The sequence below is a fragment of the Lithobates pipiens genome, unplaced genomic scaffold, assembly GCF_037356315.1.
Source record: "Lithobates pipiens isolate NorthernLeopardFrog02 unplaced genomic scaffold, aLitPip1_a1.2 Scaffold_23, whole genome shotgun sequence".
Taxonomy (NCBI): Eukaryota; Metazoa; Chordata; class Amphibia; order Anura; family Ranidae; genus Lithobates; species Lithobates pipiens.
In genome coordinates, this window is record NW_027507785.1 from 162,013,860 (window position 1) to 162,035,469 (window position 21,610).

General features: G+C 44.5%; 1 protein-coding gene across 1 annotated transcript in view; it reads right to left on the reverse strand.

Annotated features, from left to right (window-relative positions):
- CCDC134 (coiled-coil domain containing 134) overlaps positions 1-21,610 on the reverse strand; it is a 161,616-nt gene that overhangs the window by 89,219 nt on the left and 50,787 nt on the right. Inside the window, exons 3-4 of the mRNA XM_077452523.1 lie at positions 14,462-14,583; positions 5,086-5,170 (exon numbers count right to left, since the gene is read on the reverse strand). Coding sequence (XP_077308649.1) covers positions 5,086-5,170; positions 14,462-14,583 — 207 coding nt within the window. The remainder of the gene's footprint in view (positions 1-5,085; positions 5,171-14,461; positions 14,584-21,610) is intronic.

Sequence of the window (21,610 nt, forward strand, 5' to 3'; positions counted from 1 at the left end):
TCTCTTACCTGCCCGAGCGGCTCGATGTAGCGCTGGCCGGGAGGCCTCCGGGATGCAAGATGGCGGCGGCCGGTGCCGATTCTCCCCGAGGATCCGCGGGAGGTCGCCGACCAAGAATACCCGCAATAGCCACCTGGGGGGGAAGCAGGGCAAAGTCCCGGACCCGATGGTGTGGGTCTCGGGTGAAAAATATGCAGCGGAGGTGCGGATGGCGGCGGATTGCTCCGTGGGTCTCAGGAGCCAGCCTCAGACACGTCCGCCGCCATGCACGTCAGCGATTTACAGTTTTTTAAAACCACAGAAGCATAGGGCCTTTCCCAGTGTTACTATGTGGAAGTGCTGGGTTGCAATTAAACCATGCAGCTAAAGCAGCTGCGTCAACCAATCAGCCACTGCCCATTTAGAAGTTTATACACATCTCTGTATTAGCAACTGCTGTACTTTTACCAAATCCCACAAGATCTATTTAAGTAAGAACCCCCTATGCCGCTGGGTCCACACATGTTCTGGAGACAGAGCTGCACTAAGACACATACATAGGTAGTGTAAGTTACTCCCTATAGAGAAGACATTTATAAAGGCATATAAGGTATATTGAAGGAAAAAGCAAAGCTTCTCCCTTACCTTGTCCTCGCTGCAGGATACTGTCGATTTAACAAACAGACCCAACTTTCACCCATCATGGCGGCCGGGTAGTTTGAACCTTCTAAGACTGGGGCCCTTTTAATAGGGGTTCCACTCCTTTGGGCCTTGTATAGCACCCCTCAGGACAACTTTAGGTAATGTAGCAAGACCAAAAAGAGTCCTGGTTCCTAGGGTCCAGCTCTCAGAGAGAAGCTTTACAGGCAAAAACCTTTTTCTTGATTCGAGGTCCAGGTACCATCCTATGGCTTCAATGGCGAGGATGGATCTGGTTGTGGAGGTTTTTTAAATGCAGCATGGATCCCTTCTGGAGCTCTGTAGAACCCATCTTCACTCGTGAAAAACACCTTAGACACTGGCGAAAAAACTGAGTGCTCCTGGAAGGAGGAGGGGTTATATAGGGGAGTCAACTTCCTGTATTGGTTATACCAGTGTCAACACCTGAAGGTAGGCCCATAACCCACCAAGTAATTACTTGAGACTGTGTCCTATGATGTACGATAAAGAAAGAAAGAGAGCCAGACGAGAAACCTGCTGTATTGAATCCTTTAAAGCATCAACAGCAAAATACAGCGCTCAAGGAACATCTGTCTTACTTTCAGGCAGATCATCCTCCTGGTTAGGCCTATCAGGCCATTTGACCTGATCCTTTGCCTACTAGGTAATACCAATTGCTGCAACAGCTGGCTGAATAGCTGAGCTGGCCAAAGAAAAGGAAGCCTTTAATAACTCCAATTTCTTGTCAACAGGGTCTTTCAAGCCCTGTGTGTTATCTACCAGACAAGTTAAGTTCTTATTTAAGGAAGAGACTGCTGCATCTACGGCTGGCATGCTCCATTTTTTTATCAAACTTTTCATCTATGAGATATAAAAGGGAAAACCACTTACGAGGAACAAAAGTCCTGTCAGGATGTTCCCAATCAGCGTAAACCACCTGTTCCAATAGGGGGTGTAGAGGGAAAGTCTGTACGACCTGAAGAAGCCTCAGAGATCCCAAAGAGGCCCAGGGGAGCTCAGTCACCTCTGCAAGACGCAACTTAAAGGCATAAAGAACAATTTCAGTCAGAGTCAGGATCAAAAGCCTCTGCGACTAGGAGGCAGACATCAACTGGATATTTTCTTGTCCAGATTGCTCGGGAAGCAGAATTATCTGCTGGGTACTCTACCGAATCCTGAGCTTTAAGCTCCTCCCCATCCTCAACCCACCCCTGCTCCACACTAGGAGAGTTCGGGGGGGGGGGGAGGGTGCGTCACGCTTCCTGCCACCCTGAGGGATGGAAGCAATCATGCCAGCAAGCCTGTGCTCCAACCTGGCTAGGGCTGAAGACCGTTCATCCTTAGTGATAAAGGGTGAAGCAGCAGTGTTGACTGTAGGCACAATACCAGATAGGCGCAGCGGTTCAGATTGCCTGGAAGCCTCTGGTCCTTTAGGGGATACAACACTAGGGATACGACTAGGTTTATCAGAAACTACTGACAATATAGGTGTGCCCTGTGGTGTTAGTCCCACTCCTCTTTTTGGAAAACATTTAATAGCCACAAAGAGAACTTGGGTGTAGTATTAAAACACCTCAGAAAGGTTCCCCAAGCCCCTATGCAACAATCCTGCTAAGCACCTTCAGCCTGCTAAGCAACACCTGGTGACTCATGTGACCCAGGTAAGGAAAAATGAACCACTGCAAGTGTTTGCTCAGAGCCTGCTCTGTATCCCACAGCTGCTTTCTAGAAGCACCACATGCTTGGCTGACCGTTTAAATAAGCTGGGGGTGTGCCAGAGCATTCTGTGCATGCGCATGCATGCAGTCCCTGCGAACGGGCATGACTATTCGTGCACGGAGCAGATCTTTGTGCGCCCAGATAAAGGCTACAGCGCATGCTCGGTAAAGCCACATGTACCATGGGAACAAACTGCTGAGCCCAGCAGCGCTCTTTCGAACACACGTGCGCCATGGTGGACCAAGGCAAAATGGCACACCGTCATGCGCCATAATGCAGGAAAAAAACAGCCAGACACAAGCAAAGAAGGTACACTTTGCAAACACCCACAGCTAGCCCAAAACTCCCCCGTATGGTCACTGCACACAGGTGTCCAACTAGCTTGACTGATTGTAACAATCACTGGGACAACCCACAATAATAAAATAAAGGGGTTTCATTTACCCATCCAGGCGCAGGGCCACTTGGAAATTAAAGGGCCCAATCTTCACCCTTCACAGCAGGTTCCTTTCACTTGGACCTTCAAGGACTGGGTACCCTTTTCATGTTTAGGGTCCACTCCCTTGGACCCGTACAGAACCCTGCAGGAAATGCCTCAGCGCTGTAGTGTCCAGGATTTCCATTCCGCAGGGTCCAGTGCCCAGAGGCCATATTACGGGTAAAACCTTGCAGGATCTTGAGTCTTCTTTGCGAGGCTCAGGTACCATTTAGCTAAGCATAAAAAAAAGACTGTGTCAAATGGATCTGATCTGTCAATCCTTTGATTTATTTGAAACCATTCGTGGGACTAGAGGAGACCTGGAGCTCTGAGAGCTCAAACTGTGCCATCCACCTTGCAGACACTGGTAAAATAAACTAAAGTACTTCTTGTATGGGAGCGGTTATATAGGGGATCACTTCTTGTCTGAAGACCTTTGGTCTACCAATGTCCATTCACCTGAATTGATGATGAAGTATAACCTAGCAGGTAATGTATATTACCCCGACGCTGTGTCCCATGATGTATGAATTTTTTATTTTTTTTGCCAGTAAAATAACTTATACAGCCCACTTCCTATTTCTTGTCTGGTCATTAGCCTAGGCTTATGACATCATGCACAGCTCTCTCTCTAACTCTCGTGAGTTTTCCAGGGGGGGGGGGGGGGGATGAGTCATAATAAAGTCATATTTCTGCAGCATATTTGGCAAGTACAGAATCACAGTATATATAAAATATGCAAAGTGGTTGGAGGGACGCTTCTGAATGGCAAAGATGTTTTAATTACAAGTTATGTGAGCAGACTGCAGTTCCTCTTTAAAGAAGAACTTCAGTCATTTTTTTTTTTACTTTCTATCCATTAAATCTTCTGCCCAGTTTTAACTTTGGGTAGCAAAACATTTTTATTCTGCCAAAAAATACCTTATACAGCCCACTACCTGTTTCTTGTCTGGTAAAAAGCCTAGGCTTATGACATCGAACAGCTCTCATTCTCTTGAGAGTTTGCCAGGATGGGAGGGAGGGAGGTAGTCATAAGAGGGCCGCCAATGAAAGCTGCAGAGCTGGAGATGTGCCTCTGTGCCTGTGTAGATCCAGGAATTGAACAGATAGCAGCATCAGCTGCCCACAGTTAAAATGGTTGCAGCCAGGCTCAGTAGGGGGAGAGTGCAAGTACAGTATCACAGTATAACTAACATATGCAAAGTGGTTGGAGGGAAGCTTCAGAATGGCAAAGATGTTTCTATTACAAACTACGTGAGCAGACTGCAGTTCTCTAACTAAAACCTTTTAAAATTGAAACATGTCACAAATTGGCAAAAATTATCAATTTGTAAATAGGTGTATAGAAGCAATCAATAAAATGGGCTATGTGATCTCTCTTGGACTGCTACTTCTAATGCCGCGTACACACGATCAGATTATCCGGCGACCAAAGTCCACCAGACAATCCGCAAGTGTGTGGGCTCCGGCGGACTTTTTGTTCCCAAAAGTCCGGTGGACTTAGAAAGAAATTTTTACTCAAAAATTGTGCACCGGACTAACTTTTGAAATGAATGGACTTGCCCACACACGGAGTAAAGTCTGTTCATTCTGAACGTGGCTCGCTCATCCCCACCCCCTTTCCTGGCCGGCCGGGCTGCGTGCTCGGATAAGGATCTGCTATGGACTTTGGGGGGACCCCATGCCGTTTTTTCGGCATACGAGTTCCCCTTTAAATCCATACCAGGTGACCGGGCTAGCGAGGAGTCAATCTCGCCGATGGACCTGGCGACATTGAATTCCTTCGCTAGTTCCGTCTACCTGGAGCCACGTTCAAAATGAACAGACTTTACGCCGTGTGTGGGCAAGTCCGTTCATTTCAAAAGTCCAGTGGACTCCCGTCATAGTCCGGCAGATTTCTGCCGGAAAAGTCTGGGCGTGTGGGGGCAGGTCCGCTCATTTGGAAAGTCCGGCGGACCTTTGCTGCAAAGTCCGGCGGGTGGTCCACTGGATTAAGTCCACCAGATAGTCCAATCGTGTGTACGTAGCATAATGGTTCATGTGATTAACTGCTATTTAGGCCTAAGAACAGTAAAGCATGCCAATGTAACCTACTTCATTAGCTAATTTTTTACTAATGGTTTTCAGCACTAAAAATTACTGATACACTTGATAAATCACGTACTGCATGTAGGTAGAAAATTCTTCATAAGAGAATCTTTATATTTAAGTCTTAAGTGACCATTTTACACCTACAAAATACATCATACCATCTTTAATCTTCTCATCTTCAGGGAATGGACCATCAGGCTGTACTCCAGCTGCAATGAGAATTGCTCGAGAGTCCTCCAATACCTGTTACAACAAAAACCATCCTGAAAAACTTTGACACATTAATGTAACTGTGCTGAAAAAATAAAATTGTGCGCCTTTTAGTCATCCATGCAAGAGATCTGCCGGATCCTGACCGATAGTATTTTTTCTGACCTTTACAGTTATTTTACATAAGTTAACTTTATAATGGCAATAGCATGTTTACATTTCAGCCACCCACCTAATAGCTTTAGTTCAGTGGCAAACGTCCATATATTCTTCAACACCTCTGGGGCCTCAAAAGAAGGAGTTAATATAGGAATGGACGAGGTTTGTACTCAACATGCCATTTTCCGCTCCACTATCTTTACTGCAGAGAACGAGTAAAGGGGTCCCTTTAAAGAAAACCTACGCTGGGAGAAATACAAGGGATACCACTGCTTTTCTCCTAATAGCACAACATGCTTGGATGTCCCGGGCAACAATTTCACTGATCTAATAATAAACATTCAGATAAGAATGCCAGCATTGTAAACTTGTATTAGGAGTATTAGGCCTTTCTTAAAAGGAGCATCAGCTTGTGAAAGTGCAGCATGTACAGTAAGCTTTTGCAAAGCATTTACGGAGCTTTCAGCAAAGGTTTGATGAAGCCTTAAAGAGGAAGTAAACCCTGATGGGTTTTACTTGATCTTTTGCTCGCTGCTACAGCCTGCAAATGAAAAGCATAATGGGCTAGTATGTATCGCATACTAGCCCATTAAGTGCCACTTACCTTCAAGAGAATCCAGTGATGTCCCCTGTGTAGGCAGCGTCCATCTTCTGGCCTCTCTTCCTTCCAGGCTGCGGACTCCGGCTCTGTGATTTGCTGGAGCCGTGTGACGTCACTCCTGCGCATGGGAGCTGCGATAAACGGCACAGGCTAGGGAAGAAATGGCACTTAGATTTGTTTCTTCCCCGCGCATGCGTCATTGTAATTTTCGGCTGACTACAAGTGGAATATCTCCTATACGGCGTATGTTTAGGAGATACTTCCACTACCTATATTCTAGGCTTACCTATAGATAGAAGTCCAAAAAGTGGGTTTATAACCACTTTAAGTAGACTTGGACTGCTCTCACCATATCAAGAGAATGTAGTGAATTTTCTTCCATAGAACAGGGTTCTGGGAAAATGAAGGTAGGACAATATCCTGGTTTAGATAAAAACCTGATATTACCTTTGGTAAAAAGTTAAGATGAGGACACAATACTACCTTATCCTTGTGAACAATAAAAATATGGCTCCTTACAAGAAAGAGCAGCCCATTCTGATACCCTTCTTGCAGCAGATATGGTTACCAGGAAAAAAATAGTTTCCCTGTCAAAATAGGACCAAGGGAATATGTTGTATCGGCCCAAAAAAAAGGCTGTTTTGTAATGCCTACAAAACTAAATTCAAGTCCCAAGGGTTCAGGGGTTACCTAACTGGAGATTAAGCCGCGTTACCCCCTGAATAAAGTTACGAACCAAAGAATGCGAAGCAAGTGGTCATTGGAATAATACCGATAAGGCTGAGACCTGTTCTTAGAAAGCACTTAAGGCCAGCCTTATTTCTCACCCCATCTGCAGAAAGTCAAGGATTTTACCTTTGACCTATTTCCTGGGGTGCAACTCCTGGTTTCACACCAGGAGACATGTTTTCCAGACTCCATAATATCCATTTATGGAGGCCGGCTCCCCTGCATTAACCAAGGTAAAAACTACTGAACCTGACAGCTGACGCTTCTTTAGTCTGGGTCTCAATAGCTAAACTGTTAAATTTAGCGTTTGTAAAGTAGGATGGAACATCGGACCTTGTGAGAGAAGGTCTGGCCGTGATGGTAGGGTGCATGGGTCCCCTACGGCCATCTTTATGATCTCTGAATACCAAGATTTCCTGGGCCCCGCTGGGGGTCACAAGAATCAATGACTTCCCTTCCTGCTTGATCCTGCGAAGACATCGTGGATGCAGGCAGAATAGGAGGAAAGGCATAAATCGGTGAGAACCGATTTCACGGTAATAGCAAGGCATCCGTTCCGCATTCTAGCAGATCCTTTGTTCTTGACACAAAGTTGTCGATTTTTGTTGAACCTGGATGCAAACAGATGTCTGGGATCCCCCATTTTTGACAGGAAGATATCGGGGTGAAGGAACCATTCTCCCGGGAACAACTGCTGGCAACTCAAGTAGTCCACCTGCCAATTTTCTATTCCGAGAATGAAGACTGCTGATAGGCAAAGTACCTTGTTTTCTGCCCAAGATAGGATATGATTCACCTTTCTCTGGGCCACACAATTTCTTGTGCCCCCTTGGTTATTAATATAGGCCATTGCTGTGGCATTGTCGGATTGAATCATGGCAGGACGTGCAGGCCCTCAGGACCAAGTGCACAGCCTATCAAGGTGATATGGCCATAGGCTTTGGAGTCAGACACATTGGGAATGTAGAGCTTGAACTCTTTGTTCCAAGCCGATAGGATACAGTTTTCCAGCAGTCTCGAATGAAACTGAGCATAAGGCACGGCCTTGAATGAAGTCACCATCTTTTCCAACAACCTCAAGCAAAGTTGAATAGAAAAAATTCATCTTGCTTGGACCACCTAAAACAGTTCCCTTTATGGCGCCGACTTTTGCCTGGGGTAAGAATACCCTTTTCTGGGTGTACCTATGATCGGACCCAAGTATTTTAGCCTCCTTGATGGTTTTAAAGAAGATTTCTCTTAGGTTGAGAATCCAACCTAGATATTCCAGGTAGCTGAATGTGGTGACCATACTTTGGTCTAAGCGGGCTACCGACTGGTCTATCAAGAACAGATAGACTAGGTAAACCATACTCATTATACCTTGGGCACTTGATCTGGCTAGTAGAGGGTCCAGAACCTTTGTAAAAACTCAAGGTGCAGTAGCTGGACCGGAAAGCAGAACTATACACTGAAAATGAAGATATTCCAAATTGAAAAGTAGATATTACTAGTGAGGAAATAGGCATATGGAAGTATGCATCTTTGATGTCAATTGACGCCAGAAATTCGCCTCCTATTAGGATGGAGATAACGGAATTGGATTGACTCCATGCGAAAAAAAGAGTGGTTATATTCAGAAATTGAATTTCGATTTTTGAGATCCAAAATGTCCATACGGATTTGGCACCGTGAAAAAAAAGAGGCTTGAATCAAACTCCTACCTCTGTTCTTACATGGGGTCCCCCTTGATCACTTTTTCTTTTTCTCTGGATCCTTAGAAATGTTTGATCTGAGAAAACGAAAAGAACTATTGGAACTCCAGTTTGCACCCTGGAGCTATGGAGGAAGTCCCCCTTTGTCTTGACACTCTTCCTGCCAGATCCTCTAGAACTGCAGAATTCCCCCTATTCGATTGAACCTGACGGTGGAAGCCGCCGTGACTGCCTGGAGGCTGATGCCTCTGGCACAGGAGAAGGAGCTTTAAAAGAAATATATTTACTCCTTTTCTTAAATGGCAAAAGGGATGCTTTCTAGAATTTCTTTGGATGCATCATCCAAAGCATCCCCAAATAGCTGCTTCAGAGCAAAAAGGAAGACTAGCCAGGAGCTTTTTACAAGGCGCTTAGCGAAGGGCGCAAGGCCTGAAGGATAGAATCTCTCATAGCAACTATTACAAACATAAAGCTGCCTCCTGAGCTGGATAACCTTGAACACCTGTTTAAACTGGTCTCTCAATGATTAAGCAATTACTGTGAGCGCAAGCTGAGACACTCATTCTTTTTTCTTGAATAGGAATTCCACCTTTTTATCCATCGGATCCCTAAGCATTTGAGCATTGTCTGCCGGACAAGTCAAACTTATTAACAGAGGATATAGCAGAGTTAATTGCTGGTATAGCCTACTTAGTGAATTTCATCCACCATATGATAAAGTGTGAAAACTTTTTAGGAGGGAAAATAATGCTTACCTGGGTGATTCTCTCAGATACAAAAAAGCTTTTCCAACAATGAATAGACAGCAAAAGGCATGCACAGCTTGAGGCGGCTTAAGCTCAACAGTCATCAACCCTCTTCAAGAGGCTGAGTATAAGGGATAATTAAAAATGATTGGCAATGGCGTTTTCTTTCACCGCTCCTGCACGGTGGCGGCTTCCAGGTCTCCTCCATGCCATCCCTCCCTCACTCAGCTGATCCCGTCGGATCAGAGGCCTGCGTTTGCGTGGGAAAACTTTTTTTTTTAAGGGGGGGGGCGATGTGACGGTGGGGGTGGGACTTTGTGTCCTCAGGATCCACTAACAGGCCAGGTTTTATGTATTACCTTGGAGATACAGACTAGAATGCTGCAATCACTGAGCAGCAAATGATATCACCTGTGATGTATTTCAGTTATCTCGCAAACCTGGCCTGTTAGTGGGCCCAGAGGACAGGGTTGATTACCACTGCTTTAGCAAACCCAAACACTCAGTTAAGGGTACATAAATGTGGAGCGATCGTTCAGCAAGAAATTGCACCATCAAACTTAGATTGAAACAGCTGATTCTCCCGCATTTGACACCTCAAAAGAGGAGTCAACAGCCTCACCACAGTCCCCTGAGGGAATTTGTCTTCTCCTGCCCCTAGTTCCTCAGTTTGAGGGTCCTGAGTAATGGAAGAGAACCTGTCATATTTTGACCCACACTGGGATGCGAAGTCGCTAAATTTTTTTTCTTTTTAAAACACACTCCCACGATGGAGGACACCAACGGCGCACTAAGTTCTGCCCCCACCTTCACATCGCGCCCCCCTCTTTTAAAAAAAAATTTAAAAACGTTTTCCCACGCAAGCACGGGCCTCTGATCCGATGGGATCGGCTGAGTGAGGGAGGGATGGCATGGAGGAGACCTGGAAGCTGCCGCTGTGCAAGAGTGGTAAAAGAAAACGTCATTGCCGATCGTTTTTAGTAATCCCTTATACTCAGCCTCTTGAAGAGGGGAAGAGTTCAGCCCAGGTGGGGGTGTCTGGAGGAAGCGAAACCCCCCAAACTTACCGGAGGTCTTAATTATAGATTATCCTAGCGCCACAATGAATAAGTAACAGGAAGAGAGAACTTATGGTTGCAGCAAAAACACTGGCAGGGGTACAAACCCTCCCCTAGATGTATATAGTATCAAATTAATAAGTGGTGTTGCGCTCCACAATAAAATATAACTGTAATAAATAGATAAACATATCAGTAAATAGTGCACGAAATAATATAAAATAACTGAATATCACTGCTCCAAGCTCATTAAATCAAATGTGCACCTTCTAAAGTGCATCAGTGCAAAGCAATATCCAATCCAATGCAATGTGAATAACTACTCCCAACATGAAAAATAAGGTGCATACAGTGAAAATAAATCGGTACTAAAAATTCAATAAGTTCAAAATGTGTCTCAGTCCATAAAGTGCATCCAGTGTCAAAAAAATATTAATAAAAAAAAAAAAAAAAAAAGGATAGATGTGTCTATCTATAGCATCAACACAGTCCATATTAAATCAGGCAATATGTGAATCCACACTGTGCCATGAAGTAAATTGACTCAGTGAGCAAAACTGCTACATCCACCGGTGATCCCGTGTATCCTCAAAATAGAGTGTCCACACACTGAGTGCAATGGCTACCTTACCTCACTGCTGTAAGGCAAACAGCATTTAATAATTCCAGCAGTTACACTGTTGTTGTCAGCTGGTGTGGGTATTACAAGCAGTCCCCTCTAAGTGCTCAGCCATAAACCAAAGGTCATATCCATAGGGAAAAAACAAGGAGCTCCAATGGTGAAGTATATATAATCAATCTAAACTTTATTATAAAAGGGAAAAAAAGGGGGGGGTGGGGCGATGTGACGGTGGGGGCGGGACTTCATGTCCTCAGGATCCACTAACAGGCCAGGTTTTATGTATTACCTTGGAGATACAGACTAGAATGCTACAATCACTGAGCAGCAAATGATATCACCTGTGATGTATTTCAGTTATCTCGCAAACCTGGTCTGTTAGTGGGCCCAGGAGGACAGGGTTGATGACCACTGCTTTAGCAAACCCAAACACTCAGTTAAGGGTACATAAATGTGGAGCGATTGTTCAGCAAGAAATTTCACCATCAAACTTAGATTGAAACAGCTGATTCTCCCGCATTTGACACCTCAAAAGAGGAGTCAACAGCCTCACCACAGTCCCCTGAGGGAATTTGTCTTCTCCTGCCCCTAGTTTCTCAGTTTGAGGGTCCTGAGTAATGGAAGAGAACCTGTCATATTTTGACCCACACTGGGATGCAAAGTCGCTAAATTTTTTTTCTTTTTAAAACACACTCCCGCAATGTAGGACGCCAACGCCGCACTAAGTTCTGCCCCCACCTTCACATCGCCGCCGCCGCCGCCGCCCCCCCCCCCCCCCTTAAAAAAAAAAAAGTTTTCCCACGCAAGCAGGGGCCTCTGATCCGATGGCATCAGCTGAGTGAGGGAGGGATGGCATGGGGGAGACCTTTTAGTAATCCCTTATACTCAGCCTCTTGAAGAGGGGAAGAGTTCAGCCCAGGTGGGGGTGTCTGGAGGAAGCGAAACCCCTTCAAACTTACCGGAGGTCTTAATTATATCCTCGCGCCACAATGAATAACAGGAAGAGAGAACTTATGGTTGCAGCCAGGGGCGTAACTATAGGGGGTGCAGCAGTCGCGACCGCAACTGGGCCCTGTGATGCAGGGGGCCCATGTAGCCCCCTCTACATATGGCTGGCAGCAGCATAGGCAGCTAGCACACACTATTACATACCTCCTCCATATCCCCCTGGGGACAGGGACCCCTTCTCACGTGGGGACAGGGACCCCCAGCTCCCCTGGGGACAGGGACCCCTTCTCACCTGGGGGCAGTAGCTTCATCTGCCCTGGAGAAAAGGACCTCATCTCTTCTGGGGACAGGGACCCAATCCTGCCTAGGGACAGTCCCCCAATTGGGCACCTAAAAATGTAAAAAAATAAATAAAAACTACTGATACCAGTGGTGGAACTACAGGGCTCACAAAGGTCATACCTGTGACCACGCCCTGGAGTTCCACCGCCAGACTCGGAGGGAAGGGCCCTGGCTGGGGTTCAGGGGGGCCCTTCATGGTTTCTTGCATCGGGGCCCTAATGGTTCTAGTTACGCCACTGGTTGCAGCAAAAACACCGGCAGGGGTACAAACCCTCCCCTAGATGTATTTAGTATCAAATAGACCAATCCATCCATTGGTCTAGGAGGATACCGGAAGTGATGTCCGGAGTATGAGCGTGGAGCTTGTTCGTTTTATGCTATTCTTTTGCCTTGAATTAAGTGGATAAAAGTACCCAGGACTATGTCCTTTTTATAATAAAGTTTAAATTGATTATATATACACTTCACCATTGAAAGCTCCTTCTTGTTTTTTCCTATGGATATGACCTTTGGTTTATGGCTGAGCACCTAGAGGGGACTGCTTGTAATACCCACACCAGCTGACAACAGTGTAACTGCTAGAATTATTAAATGCTGTTTACCTTACAGCAGTGAGGTAAGGTAGCCATTGCACTCAGTGTGTGGACACTCTATTTTGAAGATACACAGGATCACCGGTGGATGTAGCAGTTTGCTCACTGAGTCAATTTACTTCATGGCACAGTGTGGATTCACATATTGCATGATTGAATATGGACTGTGTTGATGCTATAGAGGCACATCTATCCTTTTTTATTAATATTTTTTTTGACACTGGATGCACTTTATGGACTGAGACACATTTTGAACTTATTGAATTTTTAGTACCGATTTATTTTCACTGTATGCACCTTATTTTTCATGTTTGGAGTGCCCAGTTATTCACATTGCATTGGATTGGATATTGCTTTGCACTGATGCACTTTAGAAGGTGCAACTTTGATTTAATGAGCTTGGAGAAGTTATATTTAGTTATTTATATTATTTTGTGCACTATTTACTGATGTTTATTTATTTATTACAGTTATTATTTATTGTGGAGTGCAACACCACTTATTAATTTGTTACCGGAGGTCTGCCTGCTGCTTCTGTGACACAGCGTGACACTGAGCAAAGCATGAGAAGGTGCGTGCTCCATACAGCCCCCAGTGGTGACACGTAGGCATGACAACATTTACTTTAAAGGAGACATTTCATAAGAAAATTTATAAATTCCTTAGAAAACTCCACTTACCTTTCTCACCACAGGGTTTTCTGTGGTAAAACCAACAGACCCAATCTTCACCCTTCACAGTGGGTTCCGTTAACAAACCTTCAGGAACCGGGCACCCGCAGGGAACCCACAATCCTGGACCTGTAAAAAGCACCCTGCTAGTAAAACTTTATGGCCTTAATACCAAAAGTACTGGATCCCGGGGTCCAGTTCTGTAAAAAGAAGTGTTTACAGGCAAAACCTTGTTTCTTCAAATACGAGGCCCGGGTACCATTCAATTCGGCCTTAAAGACACTTTGAAAAGATCCGGCTGCATAGCTAGCCCCAGCAAGGATTGCTCCAGTGAAGCTCAGCACAGCACATCTGTACTCGTGACCAACACCTTACACACTGGCAAAAAACAGAGATACTCCCAGTAGTGAGAGGGGTTATATAGGGAGGCAACGTCCTGTTTATTACTATGGCTCCGTTTCCCGTGACGTACGATTAAAGAAAATAAATACATTTTGTCAGAACAGATACTTTAAAACACAAAGCTTGCACAGGCAGATTTAAACTGGTACTAAAGTCTCGTATTTTTTAGTTAAAAATAACAAACATGTTATATACTTACCTGCTCCGTGCAGTGGTTTTGCACAGAGCAGCCCAGATCCTCTTCTCGGATCCCTCTTTGGTGCTCCTGGCCCCTCCCTCCTGTTGAGGGCCCCCCAAGCCAAGCCACAGCTTTGTGTATCCATTAAGACATGGAGCCGTGGCTCGGCTCCCATTTGTCTCCCAATTGGCTGACTGACTAATGGACAGCAGCGGGAACCAGTGGCACCACATCGCTGTCTCAGCCGATGAGGAGGGGAGTCCCGGGCAGCCAAGACACTCCTGCAACAATCACTGGATCTAGATGGAGGCCCCCCCCCTCAGCCTTAGTAAGGCTGAGGGGGGGGGGGGGGCTGCTGCACACAGATTTAAAATTTATTTTATTGCATTAGAATACATCAAGATAAAAAACCTTCAGCCTTTACAACAACTACATTTATAATTTTAGGGTTTCAACAATAGATTTCCACGACAGGGCATATAAAATTCTCAAGATCTCTGGTAAAAAAAACACTATAGGTAGGACTTCATCATTTATAGACAGATCTTAAATATCAAGACATCTAGTGTATAGAAAATTCTTACCTTAAAAAGGCCTTTTAGCATGATATCAATAATCTTGTACTGTTGGTTGACATCATTTAGTTCAATCAGGTTATTGAGGGCATTGATCTGATCCTTTCTCTTTACCTCAAAAAGCTTCTTATCTGCAATCTGTCAAGGACTTAACTGTAAACTAAAAATCTGTTTGTGAAACCAAAAAAATTTTTTTTTTTTTTTTTTTTTTTTTTTATATAAAAGGGTTCAGAATTAGAAAAGGGCCACCGTCTACACCACCTGCAACTTTCAAATATAAATTTTTATCAGCAAATTTTTTAAACTTTTTTATAGTTTCGAAAAGAGTGGGCACAGGCGGGAAAATGTTTTTTATTGGCATCTGTGCCCTCACAGCTTAGCACTGACTTCTGTGTCAGAGGGAGAAGTGAGCAGAGTCTCCAATAAAGACACAGCTATAAAATCACTTATTGGTAGAGTTGGGAAGAGTGAAAAACTGTCAGTAAATTAATTCTTGCCTGTGTTCCCATTGATTTGTCTTTTCCTCTTGACATGTCACAGGGACAGGGTAGGTTACTCAGTCTTTTTTCTTATCAACCTATAGTTACTATAAAAAGAAAAAAACATATCACGCAAAATTGCGTGTTCATTGGAGGGGGCATTTAAAAGTCCTACCATTTACTCTTTTGTGCTATATACTTAATGTAAAAAAATCTAACTTCATCAATTTATGCCAATATATGTTTTTATATATATTCTATTTACATGGTGTACGGACTATACAGAATGGACATATGTTGAAATGATTTCTCATATTTTGGGTATGGTATATTATATATATATATATATATATATATATATATATATATATATATATATATATATATATATATATATATATATATATATATATATATATATATATATATATATATATATATATATATATATATAGCAGGTTTTTTTTTTTTTTTTTTAAAGTGTGTGATTTTGCACAGCAGCTGTTACCATTATTTTTGTTGATTGTTTCTATATATTTTTTTTTTTCACTATTGGGACCAAAATTCTTCTAAACCAAGCACAAAAACCCAGATCGAGTGGGGGGGGGGGGGGGGGGGGGGGGGGGGGGTGAGGCTGCTGCACTTTGTGGACATTTGGAAAACAATTCAGGACGAGTGGGTCACCTCAATTATATCTCGCGGTTACAAGCTGGAGTTACGGGGGGTCCCCCCCAGAGGTTTTCTAAGATCCAGCATTCTCTCGGATCCTCCAAAAAGAAACATATTGCTTCAGGCACTACATCTAGTGCATCAGTGATTGTAGAAGTTCCAGTATCCGAAAGGGGCAGAGTTTTACTCGAACCCGTTTACGGTTCAGAAACTAAACTGGGACACAAGGCCCATTTTGAACCCAAGGTCCCTGAACAAGTATCTATTGATACAATCCTTTCGGATAGAGTGTCTGCTCAGTAGTAAACTCACTCCAGAAGGTAGACTTTTTAGTCTCCATCGATATAAAAGGACGCCTACTTACATTTACCCATCTTTCAGCCTCATCGGAGGTTCCTATGGTTTGCAGTAGAGGAACGTCATTTGCAGTTTGTGGCTCAACCCTTCGGGGTTGCAACAGCTCCCCGGGTGTTCACAAAGGTCCTAGCACCAGTACTGGGTCTTCTACGGGCCCAAGGGATCATGGTGCTTGGATAACCTCCTGTTCAGAGATCACTCAGTACAGGCTCTAGAAGAAGTCAGAGGTCAGCCTCTAGTCTAGAAGTCCGCCTTGAGACCAGCTAAAAGTCTAAAATATTTAGGTCCGATTCTAAACAGGGTCCAAGCAAGAGTATTCTTGCCACCCGTAAGGATCTGTGCCCTGAAGGATCAAGTGCATCAGATAAGGGCCACCAAACAACCCTCCATTCGGTTCTGTACGAGTCTTCTAGGGAGGATGGTATCCTCCTTCGAGGCAGTGCTCTATGCCTAGTTCCATTCCAGGCCTTTACAATAAGACATCTTGTTGGCTTGGAACAGAAAAGCCCTGGGATTATCCAATGTGCTCATATCCTCAGGCATGCTTGAGCCTAAACTGGTGGTTGCAGGATCAGAACCTGCGAAAGGGAAAATGCTTTCTCCTGGTAACTTGGAGTGCACCGATTACAGATGCCAGCCTCTCAGACTGGGGAGTGACCCTAGATGGGCATACAGCCCAGGGAAAATTATCAGGGACAGAGCAGACCCTGCCCTTCAACGTCCTAGAATTACGGGCAGTACGTCTGGCCCTACAGTCCTGGACAGTGGAGCTTCAGGACTGCCCCATCAGGGTTCAGTCCGACAATGCCACAGCAGTGGCCTATATAAACCCCCAAGGTGGTACCAGGAGTCGTTCAGCTCTGAAGGAGGTGAACTATATACTAGCCTGGGCAGAGGGACATATGCCAATAATATCGGCAGTCCATATCCCAGGAGTAGAGAACTGGAAGATTAACTAAGCCGCCAGCAGACCTGCCCGGGAGAATGGTCCCTACACCCAGGAGGTGTGCCAGGAAGTTTGCCAATGTTGGGAATTGCCAAAAGTCAACCTACTGGCATCCAGGTTCAACAACAAGCTACAGTAGTTTGTGTCTCGAACAAGAGATCCTCTGGCAATTGGAGCAGATGTTCTGATAGTTCCATGGAGCCAGTACGCCCTGGTTTATGCTTTCCATCCGATCCCTCTCCTTCCACATTTGTTCTGCAGGATTTGAAGAGAGGGGATTCCAGTCACTTTGGTGGCACCAGCCTGGCCCAGAAGGCCCTGGTACCCAGAGATTGTGAGACTGACAATAGACAGGCCATGGAAGCTTCCACGTTCTCTCGATCTCCTGTCTCAAGGTCCTATATTCCACCCCAATTTACATTCTCCAAATTTGAGGGCATGCTATTGAAGGCAGGGCGTTAAAAGGACCCTGGCATCTTGGGACCAGTGGTGTCTACTCTAGTAAATGCTAGAAAAGCTGTCACTAGGAAGATTTATCATAAGGTCTGGAAGACTTATATTGCTTGGTGTGAAGCCAGAAAATGACATCCTTAGAAATATGTGATTGGGAGAATTCTCTTTTCTATAGTCAGCTGTGTAAATTAAATTGGCTTCGAGTACAGAGGTCAAGTTTCGGCCCTATCCGTATTCTTCCAAAGGCCTTTAGCCTCCCATTCACCGATTCAAACCTTTATGCAAGAGGCAACTCGCTTTCTTCCCCCCATTAGGTCACCTATGTGTCCTTGGGACTTGAACTTAGTGCTGTCTGTGTTACAGAAACAACCATTTGAACCTATTAAGGCAATTCCATTAGACTTGATGCCACGCAAGCTAGCCTTCCTGATGACTGTCACCTCGACTAGAAGGGTCTCGGAGTTGGCGGGCCTTTCATGTAGGGAACCGTACTCGATCCTTCACCATGACAAAAGTGGTGTCAGCCTTTCATTTAAATCAGGACTTTTTTTGCTTTTTTTTTCCCCTCTCAGCCTTGTTTGGCAGAAGAGACGACTGCATTGTTTGGACGTTGTCCAGGCAGTCAAGGTTTATTTGTCTAGATCTGCGGAGATCCAAGGAGTTTTGGTTTTACCAAGAAGGGGCAGGCAGCTTACAAGGCTTCCATTGCCAATTGGGTTTCTCAATTGGTCATTCAAGCCTACGGTCTGAAACAAAGCACCTCCATTTAGGCCGAAAGCTAATTCTATTAGGAGTGTAGAAATCTCCGGAGCTTTTCGCCATCAGGTATCTGTGGCTCAGATTTGTAAGGCTGCTACCCGGTCTTCAGTGCATACGTTCACAAAATGTTATCAAGTGGATATTCAGGCTGCCATATAAGTTCTGATGGCTATTGTTTGGCAGGGCGTCTCCCTCCTCACAAGGCTATTGCTCTGAGACATCCCAACAGGTAATGAATATTAATCTGACTGTCTCTTATGATGTACTCAAAAGAAAAAAGGATTTTACAGGCAAGTATGACGTAAAAAATCCTATTTTTTTTTACCTTCATGCATAGGTAAAAAACCTTGAGCCTTTAGAACCACTTTGACTCCCCACCAGTGTTCCATTATGTTCCTCTGCTCACTCAATGCTTCTGGAGCTGCAATCCTCAGTTCTGCAGCTGTAAATTTTGCTTGCTTGCTGTGTTGCGGAAAAAAAAAAAAAAATGTTTACACAGACCACCAGTGAACAGAACACTGACTCCTGCAGAAAGCTGCCTCACTCTCCTAACAAACATCCCTGTGTCATCTCACCCAATCTACCCATCCCAACATACATTCTTCCCCAGTCTACTCTGCCCTGCTGCCAAACATTCCATCCCAAATGCCACAACTCTCCACTGACCGATATGAATGAATAACTTGTATAGCGCTATATGTGCAAACTAAATTGCCTCAGGGCACTTTTGCTGCCATTGTCTGTCTGGGTTTTCAGAAGAGATAGGTCTTGAGCTTCTTCTTGAAGGCTAGTTTTCTTCCGAGCAGATGTCCGCAGGTAGAGCATTCCATAGCCGTGGTCCTTAGACTGCGTACCTTCGTTCGCCTTTTAATTTATAACGGGTCTTGGGGATGTGGAGGAGGTTCTGATTAGTTGACCGTAGAGTGTGACCTGGGTTGTAGTGCTTTATTTTGTCGCAGAGGTATTGCAGGGCTTTTTCCTTGTGTACATTTGAATGAGGCAGAGGGTCTTGAATGTAACTCGATCCTTCACGGCTAGCCAATGGAGGGTCCTCATGGAAGGGGTGATTGATTCCCATGTTTTTTTTTCTCCAGTTACCAGTCTGGCTGTGTTCTGGACGGTTTGTAGATGTGAAATTTGATATTTCGTGGAATTGATGATTGCTCCAACTACTGTTGTGTATATACCTTTTGAAACTCCCTACCTCCTTCCCTGACCGACAGATCCCTCCTTAGAAACTGACTCATCCCCTCCCCACAGACTTCCTCCCCTGCTACTACAAATCCTGTCCTGGCTGCCTCACCTTCTCACTGACAAACATTTGAGTGTTTTACCCCCACTAATACTCACACATTCCACACTGCTGCTCCCCCATCCCTGGCTTTTTTTTTTTTTTTTTTTTTTTACAGAGAACAGTTAATGTACATACACAGCTGTTATAACCTACCTCTCCAAGTTTGCATTAGGCACTGTACAGTCAGTACCTTCACCACTACCCAATGTTTTCATAAACTTTACTTCATGGCGAAGCTGTAAATTTTGTGCAAAAATTTACTTGTCACCAACCACCCTTCATACCATCTGCACTGGTCTCCAGTGCATACTACATACACTCATCTCCAGCACATATTGCCCTCCATCATAACCTCTGCACTCCTGTCCAGCACATACTACCTGCTGTCATACCTCCTACACTCCTCTCCTGCACACCAACAAACTATGCACTCCTCCCTAGCACCTATTTGCGGTCATGCCAGGTGCAATCCCTTCTTGCATATAGTGCTCACTGTTGTACCTGCCACACACATTATATTATATTATATATTATATTATATATATATACACACACACACACACACACACACACACACACACACATACATATATACACACACACATACATACATACATACACACACACACTTTTTTTGTGAACATAAGTTTACATACCCTGGCAGAATTTATGGATTTCTTGGCCATCTTTCAGACACTGAATGAGAACACAAAAGCTTTTCTTTCACTCATGGTTAGTGCTTGGCTGAAGCCATTTATTATCACTCAACTGTGTTTACTCTTTTTAAATCATAACAGAGAGACTACTTAAGTGACCATGATCAAAAGTTAACATACCCCAATTCTTAAAGTTCTATGCATTAAGGTGAAAAAACATCCGACAGTGCCGGTGCCCCCAGCCCCCCCGTTTTACTTACTTCACCCCTCGAAAGTCCCACGCTCGTCCCCCGACATCCTTTCCACTGTTCTGTCTGGCCACTGATTGGCTGGAGTGGATGGAAAGCAGTGCAGCCATTGGCTCGTGCTGCGGTCAATCACATCCACTGACGCGGAGCGCCGGGGCCGTGTGATACAGCGAGCGGCTACAGCCGCTGGCTGCATCATAGGAGCGTGCCCGCAGATGCTTCTGCACCTGCGGGAGGAAGCAGAGACAGCCGCCGAGGGACCCCAGAAGAGAAGGTTCGGGGCCACTCTGTGCAAAACGAGCTGCACAGTGGAGGCAAGTAGAACATGTTTGTTATTTTAAATAAAAATAAAAAAATTCACTTTACAATCCCTTTAATACTGTGTATTGCCCCCTTTAACATCAATGACAGCTTGAAGTCTTTTGTAGTATTTGTGGATGAGGCTCTTCATCTTCTCAGATGGTAAAGCAGCCCATTCCCTTTGGCAAAAAACCTCCAGTTCGTGTAAATTCTTGGGCTGTCTTGCATGAACTGCACGTTTGAGATCCCCCCAGAGTGTCTCAATGATATTGTGGTCAGGATACTGAGATGACCATTCCAGAACCTTCACATTATTCTGCTGTAGCAAATGACAGGTCAACTTGGCCTTGAGTTTTGGAGCATTGTCATGTTGGAATGTCCAAGTACGTTCCATGCACAGCTTCCTGGCTGTTGAATGCAAATGTTTTTCCAGTAGTTTTTGATAAGATACTGCATTCATCTTGCCATCAATTTTGACCAAATTTCCTGTGCCTTTGTAGCTCACACATCACCTAAAACATCAGCAATCCACCTCCGTATTTCTTAGTAGGAATGGTGTACCTCTCATCATAGGCCTTTTTACGCCTCTCCAAACGTAGCGTTTATGGTTGTGGCCAAAAAGCTAAATTTTGGTCTCATCTTTCCAAGTGACTTTGTGCCAGAAGGTTTTAGGCTTGCCTCTGTGCTGTTTGGCATATTGTAAGTGAGATAATTGGTGGCATTTGCGTAATAATGGCATTCTTCTGGCAACTTAACCATGCAGCCCATCTTTCTTCCAATACCTCCTTATTGTGCATCTTGAAACAGCCACACCACATGTTTTCAGAGAGTCCTGTATCTCACCTGAAGTTATTTGTGGGGTTTTCTTTGCATCCCAAACAATTTTCCTGGCAGTTGTGCCTGAAATTTCAGTTGGTCTATCTGACCATTAATTGGTTTCAGCAGAACCCCTTGTTTTTGACTACTTGATTAGAGTTCTCAATTCCTTGGATATCTT